Source organism: Salmo salar, chromosome ssa02 (assembly GCF_905237065.1).
Source record: "Salmo salar chromosome ssa02, Ssal_v3.1, whole genome shotgun sequence".
Classification (NCBI taxonomy): Eukaryota; Metazoa; Chordata; class Actinopteri; order Salmoniformes; family Salmonidae; genus Salmo; species Salmo salar.
This window is the reverse complement of record NC_059443.1, coordinates 26,859,305-26,881,268: the sequence shown is the minus strand read 5'-3', so window position 1 is coordinate 26,881,268 and position 21,964 is coordinate 26,859,305. Positions and strand designations below refer to the sequence as shown.

Sequence of the window (21,964 nt, the reverse complement as noted above, 5' to 3'; positions counted from 1 at the left end):
GCCAGAAGAGTACATTTATCTATGTCTAAGGACACAGAGCAATCAGAAAAACCTCAACCAGCCAGAGGAAGAACTCTGGAGGTCAAAGGTAAGAATCTACTCTATATTGCAGTGGTATCACCTGACAGTGTCTAAAGCAGTGTGTGTGTGTGTGTGTGTGTGTACTGTGTTATCGCCTGAATGTGTCACACATGTCCAGGGAGGAGAGACTGGAGGGTGAGGATGAATAGTTAGCTAATTCAATTAAGTGAATGAGAGTGCATGTTAGTGTGGCGAAGGTATGTGGTAGAATGTGATGGATACCCGTTAACTACCCACATATTCAACCACTTTTACATTCTCTGTCTGCTCTCTCTGGGTTGTCAAGGGGACATATGCCGCGTCCACATCTCAGCCAGCCCTGGGCCTGTCCATGCTGTGCTGCCTGTCTGTGTGTACTCAACCAGACGTTGGCGTTGCCATGGTGAACCAGCCAGGCTGTGTTTAAGGTAGAGCTTGGAAGGGCAGATTGTATGGAGGATGCTGCGTTGCTATGGAGAACATAACATGTGTGTTCAGAATGTGGCTTTGGTCACAGTGTGTCTGTCTGAGAGAGATGGAACAGAGGTTGTGTTTGAGGGAGAGTGCTGAGGAAACCGTTTAGCACAGGTAGCCCTGCTGATCCTAGCCTGTGACCCAACACAGCACATGCTGAGGGCACATACATCCACACACACACACACACACACACACACAAATAAATAAATCCACCCACTATGCACTTTACCAGCATGCCCTCACTCACACAAGCTTGGGCATTGCTCAATGCTCTCCCACAATCACTCACTAACAGTTTGTGTATGGGGGGGGGGGGATACAATCTCAAAGTTTAAACAATGTATTATGTTTATGGTAAAATACATACTTTGTTTTTGAGTAATTTGCAGAAATATCTATAAAGGCTCTGTATACAATAAACACCAACATCATCTGATTACAATTGCAAAACAAGTCATACATTTAAAACAATAGTGATAAATAATATGAAATATAAGTATTTACATTCCCACATCATTGTAAAGAAGTAGAGTAATTTAAATCAAGGATCAAGAATTAAACATTTCTTAGCTACATTCATGATATGTCAAGTCATGATATGTCAAGTCATGATATGATTCTGTCCCTTTTTAGAACATGTTCCACCATAATGTTCAGGTAGGATAAAAACAAAAAAGCAATCAAAATAAAACTGGCTCTCCTTTTTGGCACTGCTGACCAAACCTTTCACTTAGCTCTATATACTGTAGTGCTCCTCTAACCTTTAAGTCGACTGAGCTGGGAGAAATACAACATGGTAAACAGAGGCTTGCATCCCAAATGGTACCCTATTCCCTTCATACTGCGCTACTTTTGATCAGGGACCATAGGGCTCTGGTCAAAAGTAGTGCACTGTATAGGAATCTATATAGGAATCCATTTGGGACGCACACAGAGAGTCCTGCCAGTCAGATACAATAGAAAGGGATGACTGACTACAGGGCCCAGTTTTCCAAAAGTTTTCTAACCGGATAGGGTTAAATGCATTGAAATAGAATGACTAGAAGTCAATGATTCGTCTTTTCTATTCGTTCTATTTCTATGCATTTAATCCTATCCGATAGGCGAAATCCGGATAGATTACTTTTGAAAAACTGGGCCCTGATGATCACTACAAGGACACAGAGATACAGCTGCAGATGACAGACTAACACAACAGAATGACACTAAACTGAAGAACCTCACAAAGTAGAGCCACGAGACATGCACCTTATAGGGTGAGGGAGTTGTGGTTAGGCAGCTGTGAAGATCAGGGATGTACTGTAGCGGGGGGTAAACGCCTCTAAGCACCGTTAACACTTCTATTCATTTTGGGAATCATTTATGTACCTATTCCTAGGACAAATTAGCATTTTTTTGCATTAGTGTTTATGTTACTCGCAGGCTAGAATCTTTGCCACCTTTTTACAACTACCTCCCTGGTAAACACATGTAAAACCACCTGGCCACACCCCCTTAATGTAATATCATTATAGACTCCCCCTTCAATTCTGAAATACCCACCAACAAGATCATTCCATATTACCATGTTACAGGAGAAGAATGTCAAAGGAGAGAGACAAAAAGGAAGGCAGCTGACTGGCTTCACGCTGTGGGAGGGATGCTGTGCGGCCAGTCTGTAGTGGATAAGAGGTCTGGCTAGAGTTGTTGTTGTGACCATGGTAACATGTTTTTGGCAGTTCAGAGTGAAATCAGGGGTATCACATTTCCTTTGCCTTCAATTGGGTTGAAATGACAGGGATCTTGTTTATCTTATAAAAATCATAGCTAGCTCTGGCTGTAGAATAGAATCTACACAGCTAAAACAAACTGCCACATAGATAGGTGAAATATGCCACATAGATAGGTGAAATATGCCACATAGATAGGTGAAATATGCCACATAGATAGGTGAAATATGTTTGGATTAGGAAGTGTTGGATGGATTCCCTGCACTGATGTGTCCATGCCAATGCGCGCACACACACGCACACTCTCGTGTGCATGGACCAGAGGAGTCCCGCTGAGACGCAGCTGCAGCCAGCGTCACGCCATGGTGTACCCATAACTCCCACAATGCAGTGCGACCAGCAGCCTGTCCCGCAGGACCTCCTGGCTGGGGTATTCTGGGAGTTTCATCATGTTGATGCTGTAGGAGGAACATCATGGTCAATGTAGTTTCTTGTGGTTCACTGCAGATTGATGGCATGTCATTATGTCTCATATCATACCCAGCTGCTGTAGTATACAGTACAATGGTGATTTCTACCTGCCAAAGTATAGACCTACAGCGATGAGAACTACAGTACCTGTCCTTTCTATCCAACATGCAGAAACCCCTCCCTGTTTTTCCCTCTCTTCTATACCAGTGCACTAAAGCAACACACACACACGACTCCAGAGGCAAAGGAGTCAGAGGACCCATACTGCCCTCTAGTGCTTTTTCTGTCAGCATGCTGCTCTCTCATGTGTGAGTGACAACCTGTGTGTGTGTGTGTGTGTGTGTGTGTGTGTGTGTGTGTGTGTGTGTGTGGTCCTTACCAGGTGCTGGAGGTAGGCAGTAGGTTTGATGTGTATGGTACAGAGGCAATAGTGAACTTCTGTAAGCCACTACCTCCCATCAGAAAGGCAAAGCCACCATGAGGTACCCTGGAACTGACATGAGAGAGGAATTAGACAGGACAGTCCTTATGAGGGAATTACTGTGAGAAACTCACCTGCCACACACACACATACACTGACTATTAGAAACTCACCTGCCAGTGACAAACTGCAACAGTAGGACCCTCTCCTCTTGGGTAAGGCTTTCTACCACCTTCCAGAACCACTACAAGACAAGAGAATCCACATTAAACCAAATGAAAACCACTGTGAGATAAGATAATCTGACAAGAGAATCAACTTTAAACCACTAAACCAGCCTGGGAGGAGGTGTTAAGACCTCTGTAGGATCAGCCAAGCCTGTGGTACATCTCTCTGATTTGGAGGTGTTCCAGTAAAAAAAGGGTCCTCCTCTCTGATAAGGTGGTGTTACATTAAAAACAGTCCTGCCCGGTGAGAGCTAACTCACTTGGATGACAGGTTCCTCCAGGTCATAGCCACTGGTGTATTCTGTGTTCCTGTGCCAGTCCTGCACATCGATCTCTGGCATCCCAGACAGCAACAGCTCCTACACACACACCGACACAGATACACACACACACCCACACAGACAGACACCCACACAGACAGACAGACACCCACACACAGCGAGGTTAAATGGAGTAGTAGTCAGGACACATGTATCATATACAACAGACTTAGAAAACATAACTTAATGCTTCTTCTGTTCAAAATCATGTTGACAAAGACACAAGGGTGTTTTTCTAACACAACTGAACACGGGTGGTTCAGTGGTTAACAGAGCAGAGCTACACTCTCCTCCCCACTGAGTCTGAGTGTTGTCACAGCAGGCGAGCTGTGACTGAGGCTTGTACCTGCACACACATGTCCAATAACACACGGCGGGCCAGATAATCGCCATGGTACCCTATCGATCCAGGGACTAGTGAGGACAAGGAATTTGCCGACACACACAGAAACAAATCTGATCTGAGCCGGGCGACAGCGAGAGGCCTCAAGGTGACCCCAACATCCCATTGACACCCCTGAGCCAGACAAGGCCAATCAATCCCTGCATCAGACATCAGATCCCGCTAGGCGAGCAGGCGAGAGCAGAGGAGGAGAATAAAATATAATGGGCAAGAGGGGTTGAGAACAGAGAAAGAGAGGTGAGGAGAAGGGAGTTGAGGACAGTAGAGAGGAGAAGAGAGGAAAAGAGAGAGATGAGAGAGAGGAGAGGTGAAGGAGAAGGGAGTTGATGACAGTAGAGAGGAGAAGAGAGGAAGAGAGAAAAAGAGAGAGAGGAGAGGTAAAGGAGAAGGGAGAACAAGCAAGGACACTAACCAATTCATATTCATCAAAGAGCTGGATGAGGGAGGGGGGAATGAAGGTGTGGAACCCGTGCAGGAAGGCATTTATCTGGGGTTGGATGGCTCGAGTCATCCTCAACTCTGTTACCAACTGGACATACTCCGCCTGAGTGAGAGAGTGAGAGAGAGGTTTATATAGGGAACATTCACTACGTAGAATCTGGTTGATCTTTGGGCAGCCCTCTAACGCCGTCTCGTTTCACTGGCTTCTTCCTTACAGAACGTGACCACCTGCAGGCCAGCTGTGGTACTACACACTCAAATTCCAAATTAACTTTGTCAAACAGAGGCAAGCACGCACACACATCATATACACATGACATATTAATCATATAAGGTCATAAGTGTTAGATAATACAGGGGGCGGAGTCTACATCACAACTTCCTTCTGCTTGACCTGTCAGTCATCTGCTATTCTCACCTAGTTGATGTTGAGAGCAACAACAAAATGCTAGGGGTTAGGAGTTTCAGATCCTCCTTCTGTGATAGGCTGGCTCACCTTGTTGTCCTGGGTGACAATGATGCTAGTCCCGCCAGGTTTGAGTGGCACCTCCTCCATGGCGCCGAACACGTCTGTTTCCACAGAGAAGGTGAGCTCCAGTCCCAGGTCGCTGATGTCGTTGTCCAGGATCCACTGCAGATTCTTGGCATACTCTGGATCGATGGACGACACGTCCTGGTAGTTCACTGGGATGCCTGGACACACAGACAGCACCCATACTGTTACAACCCTGTAGCGTCACTGTAATATCACTGTAAAAACACTAACAACTGTATTATAACCCAGTTACAAATGTAAAAACCTGCTCAAGCAGAGGATACACCCTGGTAGTTCACTGGGATTCCTGAACGCACATTACATCATGTTAACAACCCACTGTAGAACGTGTGTGTGTGTGTGTGTGTGTGTGTGTGTGTGGTACCCAGTATGTGTTTGTAGAAGGAACGGGTGAAGTAGATGTTGACCAGCTGACGGTGGTAAAGAGCCAACCCCAGGATCTGACCCGCAAACCGGAAGTAGTTCAGATGATCAGGGTTCACTGACGAGTTACTGTTGGGCTGGAACGTAGTGCCTGTGAGACACACATGCACACACACATTGACAAACAAATAAATACCAGTCAAGCTTTGATCTTCTTACCTACCTATCTTGAATAAGTATTTGGATTCTGATGCGCGAAAGGAAAACATTCCTCAGTCAGAGTACACAGCTAGGCTAGGCATACAAACATATAATTAACCAACAAAGTATTTGGATCATGATGCAAGGTAACAACATAAATTAAAAAAACAGTGAGGGAAGAAAATACACCCTCAATTGCAGTAAAAAAAAAAAAATTTACACAAACAAACATCTCATCAACAAATCACAGGGTGTCTCACCGTCCGCTGACTGGGTGAAGAGGCCGTAGTCTGCATTGATGATCTCATTGGACAGGACGTCAAACCACTCCCTCACCACGCCCTGGCCCTAGAACACAAAGGTCACAGGTCAACTAAAGGTCCACTGCTAACTGAGCATGTACTAAAATGGGACCCTATTTCCTGTATAGTACACTAATAAAGTGTTGCTAGGACTAAGCGTGAGTCCATTTGAGATTGTGACCTATTCCCTTTGCATTTTGGGAACTATTCCATTGTTTCCATTGCCCTAGGCAAGTTCAATCAAGAGTTTGTAAACTAAAGTATTTTAAAAGAAAATAAATACTATTTGAACCTAGGTCAGACAGACGCTGATAATACCCACCATTCCTTCCTCTCCATGGAATCGGACGGCGATGCCCTGTTTGAGCTTTTCATTGGTCGATTTGGAGACCATCGCACAGCTACTGCTAAATATGGACTCTGACAGAAAAGAGAAAGAAACATATTGAGAAAGAGAGACACACTGATACATTACTGGGTGGAGTGTAAGACATTTGGGGATGAAGGATGGTCAGCGGGGTTAGCTGTACAGGAAGGGTTATACTGTATAAAGAATGGTCAGCGGGGTTAGCTGTACAGGAACGATTGGTTATACTGTATAAAGAATGGTCAGCGGGGTTAGCTGTACAGGAAGGATGGTTATACTGTATAAAGAATGGTCAGCGGGGTTAGCTGTACAGGAACGATTGGTTATACTGTATAAAGAATGGTCAGCGGGGTTAGCTGTACAGGAAGGATGGTTATACTGTATAAAGAATGGTCAGCGGGGTTAGCTGTACAGGAACGATTGGTTATACTGTATAAAGAATGGTCAGCGGGGTTAGCTGTACAGGAAGGATGGTTATACTGTATGAAGGATGGTCAGTGGGGTTAGCTGTACAGGAACGATTGGTTACACTGTATGAAGGGTGGGTCAGTGGGGTTAGCTGTACAGGAAGGATGGTAATACTGTATGAAGGATGGTCAGCGAGGTTAGCTGTACAGGAACGATTGGTTATACTGTATGAAGGATGGTCAGTGGGGTTAGCTGTACAGGAAGGATGGTTATACTGTATGAAGGGTGGTCAGTGGGGTTAGCTGTACAGGAAGGATTATACTGTATGAAGGATTGTCAGCGGGGTTAGCTGTACAGGAAGGATTATACTGTATGAAGGATTGTCAGTGGGGTTAGCTGTACAGGAACAATGGGTTATTCTGTTATAAAGAATGGTCAGTGGGGTTAGCTGTACAGGAAGGATGGTTATACTGTATGAAGGGTGGTCAGTGGGGTTAGCTGTACAGGAACGATTGGTTATACTGTATAAAGAATGGTCAGCGGGGTTAGCTGTACAGGAAGGATGGTTATACTGTATGAAGGATGGTCAGTGGGGTTAGCTGTACAGGAACGATTGGTTATACTGTATGAAGGGTGGGTCAGTGGGGTTAACTGTACAGGAAGGATGGTAATACTGTATGAAGGATGGTCAGCGAGGTTAGCTGTACAGGAACGATTGGTTATACTGTATGAAGGATGGTCAGTGGGGTTAGCTGTACAGGAAGGATGGTTATACTGTATGAAGGGTGGTCAGTGGGGTTAGCTGTACAGGAAGGATTATACTGTATGAAGGATTGTCAGCGGGGTTAGCTGTACAGGAAGGATTATACTGTATGAAGGATTGTCAGTGGGGTTAGCTGTACAGGAACAATGGGTTATTCTGTTATAAAGAATGGTCAGTGGGGTTAGCTGTACAGGAAGGATGGTTATACTGTATGAAGGATTGTCAGTGGGGTTAGCTGTACAGGAAGGATGGGTTATACTGTATGAAGGGTGGTCAGTGGGGTTAGCTGTACAGGAAGGATGGTTTATACTGTATGAAGGATGGTCAGTGGGGTTAGCTGTACAGGAAGGATGGGTTATACTGTATGAAGGGTGGTCAGTGGGGTTAGCTGTACAGGAACGATGGGTTATTCTGTTATAAAGAATGGTCAGTGGGGTTAGCTGTACAGGAAGGATGGGTTATACTGTATGAAGGGTGGTCAGTGGTGTTAGCTGTACAGGAAGGATGGGTTATACTGTATGAAGGGTGGTCAGTGGGGTTAGCTGTACAGGAAGGATGGGTTATACTGTATGAAGGGTGGTCAGTGGGGTTAGCTGTACAGGAAGGATGGGTTATACTGTATGAAGGGTGGGTCAGTGGGGTTAGCTGTACAGGAAGGATGGGTTATACTGTATGAAGGGTGGTCAGTGGGGTTAGCTGTACAGGAAGGATGGGTTATACTGTATGAAGGGTGGTCAGTGGGGTTAGCTGTACAGGAAGGATGGGTTATACTGTATGAAGGGTGGGTCAGTGGGGTTAGCTGTACAGGAAGGATGGGTTATACTGTATGAAGGGTGGGTCAGTGGGGTTAGCTGTACAGGAAGGATGGGTTATACTGTATGAAGGGTGGTCAGTGGGCTTAGCTGTACAGGAACGATGGGTTATTCTGTTATAAAGAATGGTCAGTGGGGTTAGCTGTACAGGAAGGATGGGTTATACTGTATGAAGGGTGGTCAGTGGTGTTAGCTGTACAGGAAGGATGGGTTATACTGTATGAAGGGTGGTCAGTGGGGTTAGCTGTACAGGAAGGATGGGTTATACTGTATGAAGGGTGGTCAGTGGGGTTAGCTGTACAGGAAGGATGGGTTATACTGTATGAAGGGTGGGTCAGTGGGGTTAGCTGTACAGGAAGGATGGGTTATAGTGTATGAAGGGTGGTCAGTGGGGTTAGCTGTACAGGAACGATGGGTTATTCTGTTATAAAGAATGGTCAGTGGGGTTAGCTGTACAGGAAGGATGGGTTATACTGTATGAAGGGTGGTCAGTGGGGTTAGCTGTACAGGAAGGATGGGTTATACTGTATGAAGGGTGGGTCAGTGGGGTTAGCTGTACAGGAAGGATGGGTTATACTGTATGAAGGGTGGTCAGTGGGGTTAGCTGTACAGGAAGGATGGGTTATACTGTATGAAGGGTGGTCAGTGGGGTTAGCTGTACAGGAAGGATGGGTTATACTGTATGAAGGGTGGGTCAGTGGGGTTAGCTGTACAGGAAGGATGGGTTATACTGTATGAAGGGTGGGTCAGTGGGGTTAGCTGTACAGGAAGGATGGGTTATACTGTATGAAGGGTGGGTCAGTGGGGTTAGCTGTACATGAAGGATGGGTTATACTGTATGAAGGGTGGGTCAGTGGGGTTATCTGTACAGGAAGGATGGTTATACTGTATGAAGGGTGGGTCAGTGGGGTTATCTGTACAGGAAGGATGGTTATACTGTATGAAGGGTGGGTCAGTGGGGTTATCTGTACAGGAAGGATGGTTATACTGTATGAAGGGTGGGTCAGTGGGGTTATCTGTACAGGAAGGATGGTTATACTGTATGAAAGGTGGGTCAGTGGGGTTAGCTGTACAGGAAGGATGGTTATACTGTATGAAGGATGGTCAGTGGGGTTAGCTGTACAGGAAGGATGGGTTATACTGTATGAAGGGTGGGTCAGTGGGGTTAGCTGTACAGGAACAATGGGTTATTCTGTTATAAAGGATGGTCAGTGTGGGCTTGGTACCTCTGTGGATTAGCAGGATGTCGTTCTCGTTGACAGGTCGATGGACCATGTCTGAGTCTGGCTGTCCAGCCAATAGGTGCTCATAGAACCACTCACAGCGCTCCTTGAAGGGCTGCGAGGGGAACAAACAATAACACTTTACTTACAGCCTGCAGGTATAGTGCATTATGATGCAGTTATAATGTATTACAAGACTTCATAGGATAATTACAAAACATTATGAAGCCTAACTAAATACCAGCCACAGGACTTCCCAAAACTCATTATCTCTCTCTACACTTTCAACTCTGAGACGGTGTCTAAACCAATGGATCCAAAGCCTCAAGTGTTGAAATCCAGTGTCTGAAGAATGCAGAGAGGGAAGAGTGGCATTTATATTTGCATAATATTTGAATGTCTTTGTTCTCTATGAGAGATGAGCTGGGGAGAGACAAAGTGAGAGACAGAGACAGAGCGCGAGAGAGATTTTCCCCTGGGGCTCCTGTGCATACTGAGAGGGAGATGTGGAGATGGAATAGTCTTCTTCAGGTTAAAATCTGTAATTAAAACGTGGGACTCTTACTCCCAGGTGGGATATAATCCAGAGGTAACGAGGCTTGCCACACCATCCGCCGCTCAAATATGAATAGTGAGGAGTGAGAGTGGAACACTACACACAACTTAGAGCAGGCAGTTAAAATTTATGAAGCTATATAAAAAGGAATTTAAGACAAGTGTTATCGCCATGGCAATAACGTTGTTAAATGATCCTGCCTGGAAGACACGGGCGTTTCAAAGTCACTCGCAACATAGTCCCCAGAGGGAGAACTACAGAGGGACATAAAGAGAGGGAGAGAGCGGGGAACATAGAGAGAGAGAGAGAGAGAGAGAGAGAGAGAGAGAGAGAGAGAGAGAGAGAGAGAGAGAGAGAGGAGGGGAGAGGGAGAGGGAGAGGGAGAGAAAGCTACTGTCATAGCTTGCAAATATGAGGCCATGGGAACATTGTCTTGGCCCTTGTATGTCCTGCCTACAGCAGATAAACAACCAGGAAGTTGACTGATAGACCAGCCAATCACAGCTCTCACCTGGCCTTTGATTATGTGCATGAAGCGGGACATTAGCTCCGGACATTCCAACAGGAAGTGGAAATGGTTAAAGATGATCTTTGGATTCCTGAGAGCGAGAGAGATAGAGGGATGGAGAAAGAGAGATGGAGAGAGAGAGAGCGAGAGAGATGGAGAAAGGGAGCGAGAGAGACGGAGAGAGAGAGAAAAACGACAGGTTAAGTTAGGAGAGATTGATAAGAAGTCTCTGGGTAGGAAACAGTCTAAGATCCTATCAAAGGACTCACCTGGTTACGAAACATTTGAGCACCTCGTCATGCTTGCAGACAAACTCTATGAAGCGAGGAGACGTCATTCTGGATGAGGAAAGACAAGGAAACACAGAGGGAGCAAGATAAAGATGGAGGAGGAAACAGGGATGAGGGAGACAAAAAGAGAAGATAAAGCAACTGAATAAGAGAATGAACACACTCACTGTTTCAGAAAAACACAACACAGAGATAAGCAGTGTAGTCCACCTAACTGAGGAACTCAATTTAACCTTGCGCAAAACCCTAGATGCAGTCGCACCCCTAAAAACAAAGAAACTAGCTCCCAGGTATACAGAAAATACCCGAGCTCTGAAGCAAGCTTCCAGAAAATTGGAACAGAAATGGCGCCACACCAAACTGGAAGTCTTCCAACTAGCTTGGAAAGACAGTACCCTGCAGTATCGAAGAGCCCTCACTGCTGCTCGATCATCCTATTTTACTTAACTTAATTGAGGAAAATAAGAACAATCCAAAATGTATTTGTGATACTGTCGCAAAGCTAACTAAAAAGCAGCATTCCCCACAAGAGAGGATGGCTTTCACTTCAGCAGTGATAAATTCATGAACTTCTTTAAGGAAAAGATCATGATTATTAGAAAGGAAATTACGGACTCCTCTTTAAATCTGCGTATTCCTCGAAAGCTTAGTTGTCCTGAGTCTGCACAACTCTGCCAGGACCTAGGATCAAGGGAGATACTAAAGTGTTTTAGTACTATATCTCTTGACACAATGATGAAAATAATCATGGCCTCTAAACCTTCAAGCTGCATACTGCACCCTATTCCAACTAAACTACTGAAAGAGCTGCTTCCTGTGCTTGGCCCTCCTATGTTGAACATAATAAACGGCTCTCTATCCACCGGATGTGTACCAAACTCACTAAAAGTGGCAGTAATAAAGACTCTTAAAAAAGCCATACCTTAACCCAGAAAATATCTTTAAAAAACTATCGGCCTATATAGAATCTCCCATTCCTCTCAAAAAAAAATGTAGCGCAGCAACTCACTGCCTTCCTGAAGATAAACAATGTATACGAAACGCTTCAGTCTGGTTTTAGACCCCATCATAGCACTGAGACTGCACTTGTGAAGGTGGTCAATGACCTTTTAATGGCATCAGACCGAGGCTCTGCATCTGTACTCATGCTCCTAGACCTTAGTGCTGCTTTTGTTACCATCGATCACCACATTATTTTGGAGAGATTGGAAACCCAAATTGGTCTACACAGACAAGTTCTGGCCTGGTTTAGATCTTATCTGTCAGAAAGATATCAGTTTGTCTCTGTGGATGGTTTGTCCTCTGACAAATCAACTGTAAATTTTGGTGTTCCTCAAGGTTCTGTTTTAGGACCACTATTGTTTTCACTATATATTTGACCTCTTGGTGAGGTCATTCGGAAACATAATGTTAACTTTCACTGCTATGCGGATGACACACAGCTGTACATTTCGATGAAACATGGTGAAGCCCCAAAATTGCCCTCGCTGGAAGCCTGTGTTTCAGACATAAGGACGTGGATGGCTGCAAATGTTCTACTTTTAAACTCGGACAAAACAGAAATGCATGTTCTAGGTCCCAAGAAACAAAGAGATCTTCTGTTGAATCTGACAATTAATCTTGATGGTTGTACAGTCGTCTCAAATAAAACTGTGAAGGACCTCGGCGTTACTCTGGACCCTGATCTCTCTTTTGACGAACATATCCAGACTGTTTCAAGGACAGCTTTTTTCCATCTACGTAACATTGCAAAAATCTGAAACTTTCTGTCCAAAAATTATGCAGAAAATCTAATCCATGCTTTTGTCACTTCTAGGTTAGACTACTGCAATGCTCTACTTTCTGGCTACCCGGATAAACCACTAAATAAACTTCAGTTAGTGCTTAACACAGCTGCTAGAATCTTGACTACAACCCCAAAATTTGATCACATTACTCCAGTGCTAGCCTCTCTACACTGGCTTCCTGTTAAGGCAAGGGCTGATTTCAAGGTTTTACTGCTAACCTACAAAGCATTACATGGGCTTGCTCCTACCCATCTTTCAGATTTGAACCTGCCGTACATACCTACACATACGCTACGGTCACAAGACGCAGGCCTCTTAACAGTCCCTAGAATTTCTAAGCAAACAGCTGGAGGCAGGGCTTTCTCCTATAGAGCTCAATTTTTATGGAATGGTCTGCCTACCCATGTGAGAAACGCAGACTCGGTCTCAACCTTTAAGTCTTTATTGAAGACTCATCTCTTCAGTAGGTCCTATGATTGAGTGTAGTCTGGCCCAGGACTGTGACAGTGAACGGGAAGGCACTGGAGAAACGAACCGCCCTTGCTGTCTCTGCCTGGCCTGTTCCCCTCTCTCAACTGGGATTCTCTGCCTCTAACCCTATTACAGGGGCTGAGTCACTGGCTTACTGGTGCTCTTCCATGCCGTCCCTAGGAGGGGTGCGTCACTTGAGTGGTTGAGTCACTGACGTGATCTTCCTGTCCGGGTTGGCGCCCCCCTTGGGTTGTGCCGTGGCAGAGATATTTGTGGGCTATACTCGGCCTTGTCTCAAGATGGTAAGTTGGTGGTTGAAGATATCCCTCTAGTGGTGTGGGGGCTGTGCTTTGGCAAAGTGGGTGGGGTTATATCCTGCCTGTTTGGCCCTGTCCGGGGGTATCGTCGGATGGGGCCACAATGTCTCCCGACCCCTCCTGTCTCAGCCTCCAGTATTTATGCTGCAATAGTTTATATGTGTCGGGGGGCCAGGGTCAGTCTGTTATATCTGGAGTATTTCTCCTGTCTTATCCGGAGTCCTGTGTGAATTTAAGTATGCTCTCTCTAATTCTTTCTTTCTTTCTCTCTCTCGGAGGACCTGAGTCCTAGCACCATGTCTCAGGACTACCTGGCCTGATGACTCCTTGCTGTCCCCAGTCCACCTGGCCGTGCTGCTGCTCCAGTTTCAACTGTTCTGCCTGCGGCTATGGAACCCTGACCTGTTCACCGGACATGCTACCTGTCCCAGGCTGTTTTCAACTCTCTAGAGACAGCAGGAACGGCAGAGATAGTCTGAATGATTGGCTATGAAAAGCCAACTGACATTTACTCCTGAGGTGCTGACCTGTTGCACCCTTGACAACCACTGTGAATATTATTATTTGACCCTGCTGGTCATCTATGAACATTTGAACATCTTGGCCATGTTTTGTTATTATCTCCACCCGGCACAGCCAGAAGAGGTCTGGCCACCCCTCACAGCCTGGTTCCTCTCTAGGTTTCTTCCTAGGTTCTGGCCTTTCTAGGGAGTTTTTCCTAGCCACTGTGCTTCTACACCTGCATTCCTTGCTGTTTGGGGTTTTAGGCTGGGTTTCTGTACATCACTTTGAGATATCAGCTGATGTAAGAAGGGCTTTATAAATACATTTGACTTGATTAGTGCAGCATCTGTCTATTATAATGAGTGGATCTGATCCCTCTCCAAAACACAATAATCTGCATTATTGAAAGTGTTTCACTGACGGGAAAAGCCAGGCTATCAGCTAATGAAGAGCAGGCTTGGGAAAGAGAAACACAAAGACAAACACAGCCATTTTCTTCTACTACAACAGCATAGGGCCAATAACAGTGGCTCCTATTCAACGTTCAATTAGAGTTTAATGATCTAATTAAAATGTAATTATCTAGCCAGGGGGCCAGGAAAGGTGTTTGTGTGTGTGTGTGTGTGCGTGTGGAGAGGAGACATTAAAGCTCCATTATTTCCCAGGCCTACTCACACAAAGGGGATCTGAAGGAGGAAGAGTTACATAAAGTATCTATGTGAAACTAGGAGATTATGAGAGGAACACTGACTCTGTCATTTAGTGGCCAATATAGATCTGTAAAATCAGGTGTGTGCACTTGAGTGCAATCCAGAGCCTGGCCAAAGAGAAAACCAGCAGATACTCAGGACTCCCAAGAACTGGAGTTTCTCATCCCTGGGAAAGAGGTCAGAGGTCAGGGGTCATTCTCACCCCTGTGGCATCTGACAGGAACAGCACATGTAGAAGGCCTGGATCACCGCGCTGAGCCGATTGGCCGTCATAGAGATGACATCCTCTCCGTCCGCATATACGTCCGGCGTTTCCATAACAACCTCCGGGGTCCTCTTGCCAACCTCTGGGTCCGGCAAAGGGGGTAGGGGCATGGAGGGTGGCAGCGATGGTGCCACCGTGAAGACGGCAGGGGTGGAGGCGGAGTCGACCTCGCCACGTTGTTTGAGGAGGAGGGAGGCGATCTCGCTCCCTGAGGAGGAGGAAGGGTCCTGGTGGCTCTTCTCCAGCTCTGTAGAGATCAACACCAACCACTCATCTAGAGAGTGCCACAGCAACTCCAACGGCTGGAGGAAATCAGAGAGAGAGAGGAAAGGGGGAGGCAAGGAAAGAGACTGAGTGAGTGAAGGAGAGGGAGCGAGTGAAGGGGAGAGAGGAGAGGGGAGAGAAAGAGGGATGGAGAGCGCGAGAGAGAGAGACAGACAGACAGATATTGAAAGAGAAAGAGAGGGAAATAGGGAGAGAAAGAGAAAGAGGGAGAAGAAGAGAAAGAAAGAGAGGGGTAGATGCTGACAAACAAAAACACACAAAAACACACACACAAACACACTCAAAGTCATGCACCAGGACAAGTCATGGATCAGGGATCTGAAGATGGTGAACAATCTCTCAATGCCCTCTTCTGATTCACACCATGTACTACATCTGTGTGTATCTGAATTCAGGCTCAGTACTAACCCCATACTGACCTTAAAGACCTGGCTACGTTGCGTCTTGTTCCCATTGTATCCCATGTCATTCCCGTTGTTGGGAGAGGAAGGGCCCAGGCGGAAGACATGGCAGAAGATCCGGATGATTCTCAGCAGACTCTTCATCTGAGCCTCGTAGCTACTGGAGAGACTGGAGAGGAGACTGACAGTGAGTACGGAAGAGAATAAATATTTACCCCTAAATGACTAGCTTTAAGGTAGTGGCGTTGCTGTTACATACTTATTGCATTGTAATGCCTGAATAAACTTCCTTCAGAGAAATTAATTAGAAACTAAATAAAAGTGCACTTCCATATGCATTTGCCTCAGGTGTGGCTGGGAGCCTAGTCTAGCAGAGGGTGTATTACCTGAGGAGTTTGTGTCCATTAGTAGTGGCCACCTCTGCTAGACTGGTCAGGATCTTCTGGTAGTGACTGTCACTCTGCTGGGAGACATGCTCTAGAACCTGCCTGAGCTACACACACACACACACACACACACAAAGTTAAAATATGCCTACAAGCACTTTCTAAAAGAAAAAGAGGTGTGTGGACATGAACCTATTCATTGCTCTAATAACAGAGTGAGACAGATAGACAGTAGAATATGTACCATATTCTCTTTGATGTCATCATTCTGTGTCATCTGGATGAGTGTCTGAAACAGTCTGCCATGGTGCTGGATGAGGATCTCACAAGTCTCCCCATAACCACCCTGAACAACACACACACCAACACAGTGGGATCAGAAAGGGGAGAAGAGACCGACAAATGCTGTTTTCTTGAATAATCGACCATTAAGGGAGACGACGGGAATGGCCCGTCCGACGACGCTGCGACTGGTGTGTCTGGAGCCGCTGCGACTGGTGTGTCTGGAGCCGCTGCAACTTTGGCAGCTGCAACTGGGCCGTCCGACGTGGCCACAACGGATCCATCCGACGACGCAACTTCAGCAGCTGCAACTGGCCCGTCCGACCCAACCGGCCCGTCCGACGCAACTTCGGCAGCTGCAACTGGCCAGTCCGATCCAACCGGTCAGACGACGATGCAACTTTGGCAGCTGCATCGGGTCCTGATCGACCCGCACTGATCGACCCACGTTCCTGTGATCGCCCTCGAGGCCGGTATCGTTGCGCTGCTGTTGCGAGGGGGGGGTTACTGTCATGGATCCCTCCGGAATTGTCATTACGCACACCTGGTCCCTATTCCCATTTGATTAGTAATTGTATAAGTGTGCCCTTTGTTCATCATTGTCCAGTCAATGTTTGTTCCAATGTCCGTTGGTCTTGTGAGTACCTGTGCTGTGTTGTTTTGGCTTTCGTGTCACGTGTATTGTGCAGATGATAACGGGTCTTGTCCTGTGTGATAATCATTGTGCGATTGTGTATTTATGCGAGGTACTCCTCTCTCTTTTGTTTGGGTCTCAACCCTGTGTTTGGTATACGTGTTTGTTTGGTCTTCGTCCCCGTGCCTGTGCACGGCACGCTGTAATTTGGGTAAAGAAATAAAAAAAGGTATTACGCATTCCTGCGACTGTCTCCCGAGCCTTTATACCAACGTGTTGTCATGGCAATGCTCACCTGTACACACAGATCCAGAGGGGTGACTCCATTCTTGTCAGGTAGGTACTTAGCCCCTCGAGAGAGAAGGATCTGTGCTGTGTCCCTTTGACCGTGGCTGTGGGATATAAGCAGGGCTTTAATGTATTGAATGTATTCTTGTATGACTTTAACATTGCTCTCTACTCCTTTTTACTTCTGAGCTTGTGTCTTATCCTAAAGAAATGTCAATATATATCATCGTACTTACAAATTATTATAAACTTAACTGTAACACTCTAGCCACTATGACTAAGGCTTACTCACACAGAGTTCTGACAAAATACAAATATAAAAGTTAGTGTTGGTTAAGGTTTAAACTCTATATAACAATAAATAATGACAATTCAGAAGATAAGGGTTAACATTAAGTGGTGGTCAATAGAAGGCTGGAGTCAGAGTTGGAGATCTGAGAAGGGCTTGTACCAAATCAAGATGTCCAGTGTATTATTTCATTCACTAGACAGGTACATTGGCTGGTGGGCCAGCCACCCAATTTAGACTGATATACTCTGTGATGAAGTGTTGTTTTACTGTGAACTGACTGCATTTATCCACAGTTCTTTACAGACTAATTGCTCTAAATCACAGTGCTTTTCAGATAGAGCCTCCTTAATGGGAACTGACTAATGTACAAGTGAAACATAATCAAAACAAAAGATCAGAGGATTATACGATCACTGCAGTCTCCAGCCCTGCTCATCCTCTGTGTGTGTGTGTCTGCGCGTGTCTCTGCACATGTGTGTGTGTGTGTGTGTGTGTGTGTGTGTGTGTGTGTGTGTGTGTGTGTGTGTGTGTGTGTGTAGAGCTTAATACACAGCACTCAAAGGAAGGCTGGGGTGTCACTGTCATGTTCTGAATTAATAGGAACCTCATCATTCTCCGTCTCTCTGAAGCTGAGGGATGAGTCTCCTCGTGCCTATTCTTATCATCTGAATGAGACAGGCTGCATAGAGACCATCAGAGGCCTGACAGGGATAGGAGTGTGCTACTGAAGTTTGGGACATAACTCTGAACAGCTGTCTGTCTGAACAACTCTGAACAGCTGTCTGTGATCACTGTTCTTTAGTCTCTTCATATTCCATCCCCCAGCTTCCTCCTCCTCCCATTAATAGCCTTGTACAATGCTGTGAAATATATGTTTACAGCCACACTGAATCAAAACAACAGCTTTACATTTCAATTCCCGAACCAATGTATTACACAGAATAGTTCATACGCCATCTACAACTCTAAGTGGACAATAGGAAGAAGGATGAGAGGAAGTATTGCATCATCATTCCTGTACTAGTGTACGTAGTGACCTGCAGGCGAAGTAGAGGGGTGTGGCCCCAGAGCAGTTAGGTCTGTTGATGTCCGCTCCACTGTCCAGCAGGCACTGCACCGTCTGATGATGTAATCGACCACACACAGGCAAATGAGGAAGAGGGAAAGTGAGAAGAGAAACAAACCCATCATCCACACTACTGTCTGGTATTCATCATGTTATTCACCATGGAACTTATCATGAAGTTATGATTAATAAACTTTGAAACTTGATTATATAACAACACTGGCAAAGGTTCCAAATTAACACAATCCATTTACGACTACTGAGATATCAAAAATGGCACCCGTTCTGTACACGCACAGCCTTGTGTCTATGACGAACACTGAACATTTGATGGAAATGTTGGTATTTCCATACAGGTCTTGGTTGATATGTGTGTTATGTACTCACAGTCTTGTGTCCGTTCTGGCAGGCTACATGAAGGGCGGTCTGTCCCATGGCATCCTCCACATCCACGTTAGTCACATGCTGCACCAGGTCATGAAGCAGCTCAGTCCGCCCGTTCACAGCCAACCAGTGGATCTAGAGGAGGAGGAGGAGGGGAGGAAGAGGATGAGAGCTGTAGTAAAGCATTAACATAAGTAAACCCTGTATACACACCTTTTTATTGTTTCAATGGCATTTACTGTACTCAGCCTTGACCTGCGTTCACCATTTTTAATAGCACTACATCCCTGAGATATGACAAGAATATAACAGCACTACTGGTCTGTCTATACACATGACTTCACAGTGATACTCACAGCTGTCAGTCCCTCATTGTTGCAGATGTTCACGTCTGCATTGTATTCTAGTAGTCTTCCCATACACTTTTTCTGTCTATAGGGAGGAAAGATGAGGAGGGGGATTCATTAAGTATCAGATATAATACTGTAAACATGATCACTATCATCAACATCACTAAACCATGTTCACTGGGCTGGTAGGGATCTGTGATTGCCATGTAAAAGGTGTATTCTTCCTCCCTACCAAAGGGAGGCAGCAGAGTACTACAGTGAGTGTGCAGTAATGTCTATGTACAGTATCCTACCCGTTTCTGGCAGCCAGGTGCAGAGGGGTGCAGCCTGAGATGTCCTGGTAGTTAGGGTTCGCTCCTCTCTTTAGCAGTAGGACCAGGCACTCCACTGATCCACAGCTACAACACAATAACCAACACGTTCACAAGCACCGCAATACACAAATAGATGTAGAGTACACACCCACAAAGACACAGAAAGACACACACCCACAGAGACCCACAGAGACCCACAGAGACCCACAGAAACACACAGAAACACACAGAAACACACAGAGACCCACAGAGACCCACAGAGACCCACAGAAACACACAGAGACCCACAGAGACCCACAGAAACACACAGAGACCCATCACACCAGATAGCGAGATTCACCAGAGACACCACTGTGATAAAAACAGATGCTGGAGAGATTAGGCTGTCTGGTTGGTTTCTAACAAAACAATGGAACAATTAGAACAATCAGTGGAACAAATGAAAACATTCCTTACTTGGCAGCAATGTGAAGTAGACTTCTCTTGACTCGTCCGAAAGCGTAGTTCACATCAAACTTGGAATTGAGGAGTAATTCAGAAACCGACCTTCAAGTACAAGACAGACATGTCTTGGGACATGGGAACAGGGAACCGGGAACCAATGTTGACAACTTCCACTGTCTCTCTCTCTCTCTCTCTCACACACACACACACAAGGCACACACATACACAGAGAGACAGAGAGAGAGAGAGAGACAGAGAGAGAGAGAGAGAGAGAGATACCTGTGCTGGTCAGCCATAACCATTGGCATGAGTGTGTAGACTGCAGTTTCATTGTCTGTGAGGGGAGCAACAGGGAGAGGGTGTGTCAATGATAATTGTGGAATTAAAGAACAACCTTCCTCTGCTAAAATCAGTGTTCTTAGTTCTCGAGAGCGCAGTATTCTTAGAGCTCTCTATGTAGAAGCTACTGACTCATACTTAGGGCCGTCATAACTACTGATGTACAACCACTATCAGTAACTGCACTTCCTTCCTACCAGACACTATCAGCTGGGCTGTCAAAAAGGATTGCACAATGTAGCGCCTCGGACTCAAGAACGCACTTCCTGTACAAGACAAAACACGTTTCTGTTTCCTACTCCATTAGATCTCGAGTTCAACTCAATGGTAATGTTGTTGCTGTTGTCAGACATGGACACGAGTACAGCGGTAATATAATGGTGTTGCTAGTTAGACAATAGACATGCACTAACATGCCCTTCTGGATCAATAGAAGAAAGGTAACAGAATACAGTAATCAACAAGGGAGAAGGGGATCCTCTTCCATAACAGCTACGCTTCCTACTGAACTCAGTCTGTGAAGTCAGTCAGTCTGAATAGTCTATTTACTGACAGGTCTGTCTGTATCTGCAGCCTATGCAACCCATTACTTTATGTCACCACTAGGCTTATATTACCATGACATCTTTCAGTCACTCCTTCGTTTTTGTATCATGAAACAAAGTATGTATCAGTTGGTCTCACTAGATTCGTACCATATTATTACTATGAAATGGCTAGAATAATACCCTATCCAGCATACAGTCTGTAGACAGGGAAACGTCTAATGGCCTCAAGGGTTGCTGGCTTCCGCCTTGTTATTGACAAACTGTAAGATGATACTGTAATTCAAACATTTAATGACTATATGTATTAGCATGAATATACAGTATGCTATAGATATACATATAGCTAAAGCCTCCTATTATGCCCTGTCGATTATTTATGTCCTTTGGTCGATAGGCTATACCTTCCGGGAGCTCGACAGTCCTGGCGCGACGCAGAGAGCGGGTCAGCCTGTTCAGCTGTACGTTTAGTTGCTCCATCGCCCGTTCCATCATATGTGTACCAACAATCGGGAACAAAACCGAGGATACAAAGCCTCGAGCAAGATTATTTTTCCGCTAAAAGGGTGCTTCTGGCTTCGATGTCATCCATCGAGCCGCCGAGAAATGTACATTAGGCTTCCCCTTTTTCTCTCTCTACCCTCTGATTCATTCAGCAACATTTCTTGTGTCAAGTCCCATTCTTCCTGTTTTCATTACGTCTGATGGCAATGCGGTCTGGGTACTGTAGTTTTCAGTGTCAAATATGTGTAGTTCATAGTATTTTATGATGATTCATTGATTTATTCAGTCATCATCAAATCAAATTTTATTGGTCACATAAACATGGTTAGCAGACGTTAATGCGAGTGTAGTGAAATGCTTGTGCTTCTAGTTCCAACAGTGCAGTAATATCTAACAAGTAATATCTAACAATTTTCCAAAAACTACCTACTACACACAAATCTAACAAGTAATCTAACAATTCCCCACCAACTACCTAATACACACAAATCTAAAGGGGTGAATGAAAATATGTACAT

General features: G+C 45.3%; 1 protein-coding gene across 3 annotated transcripts; it reads right to left on the bottom strand.

The window, feature by feature from the left end:
• Positions 1 to 861: 861 nt before the first annotated feature.
• Positions 862 to 21,642, bottom strand: hace1 (HECT domain and ankyrin repeat containing E3 ubiquitin protein ligase 1). Of its 3 annotated transcripts, none has more exons than XM_045701437.1 (24): positions 21,347 to 21,642; positions 20,338 to 20,392; positions 20,071 to 20,160; positions 19,594 to 19,698; positions 19,307 to 19,382; positions 18,954 to 19,085; positions 18,538 to 18,620; positions 17,216 to 17,312; positions 16,249 to 16,350; positions 16,005 to 16,111; positions 15,637 to 15,787; positions 14,870 to 15,456; positions 10,858 to 10,926; positions 10,592 to 10,679; positions 9,528 to 9,639; positions 6,274 to 6,371; positions 5,910 to 5,997; positions 5,450 to 5,599; positions 5,026 to 5,222; positions 4,501 to 4,632; positions 3,626 to 3,724; positions 3,312 to 3,382; positions 3,097 to 3,210; positions 862 to 2,704 (listed from the first exon to the last, which is right to left on the bottom strand). In XM_045701437.1, exons 1-24 carry the CDS (start codon positions 21,435 to 21,437, stop codon positions 2,602 to 2,604), a joined length of 2,997 nt encoding a protein of 998 aa, XP_045557393.1. In that variant the 5' UTR covers positions 21,438 to 21,642; the 3' UTR covers positions 862 to 2,601. The 3 variants fall into 3 exon arrangements, with proteins under 3 accessions (XP_045557393.1, XP_014012721.1, XP_014012730.1); XM_014157246.2 differs by having other exon boundaries at positions 14,870 to 15,282; XM_014157255.2 differs by having other exon boundaries at positions 14,870 to 15,234.
• Positions 21,643 to 21,964: the final 322 nt, after the last annotated feature.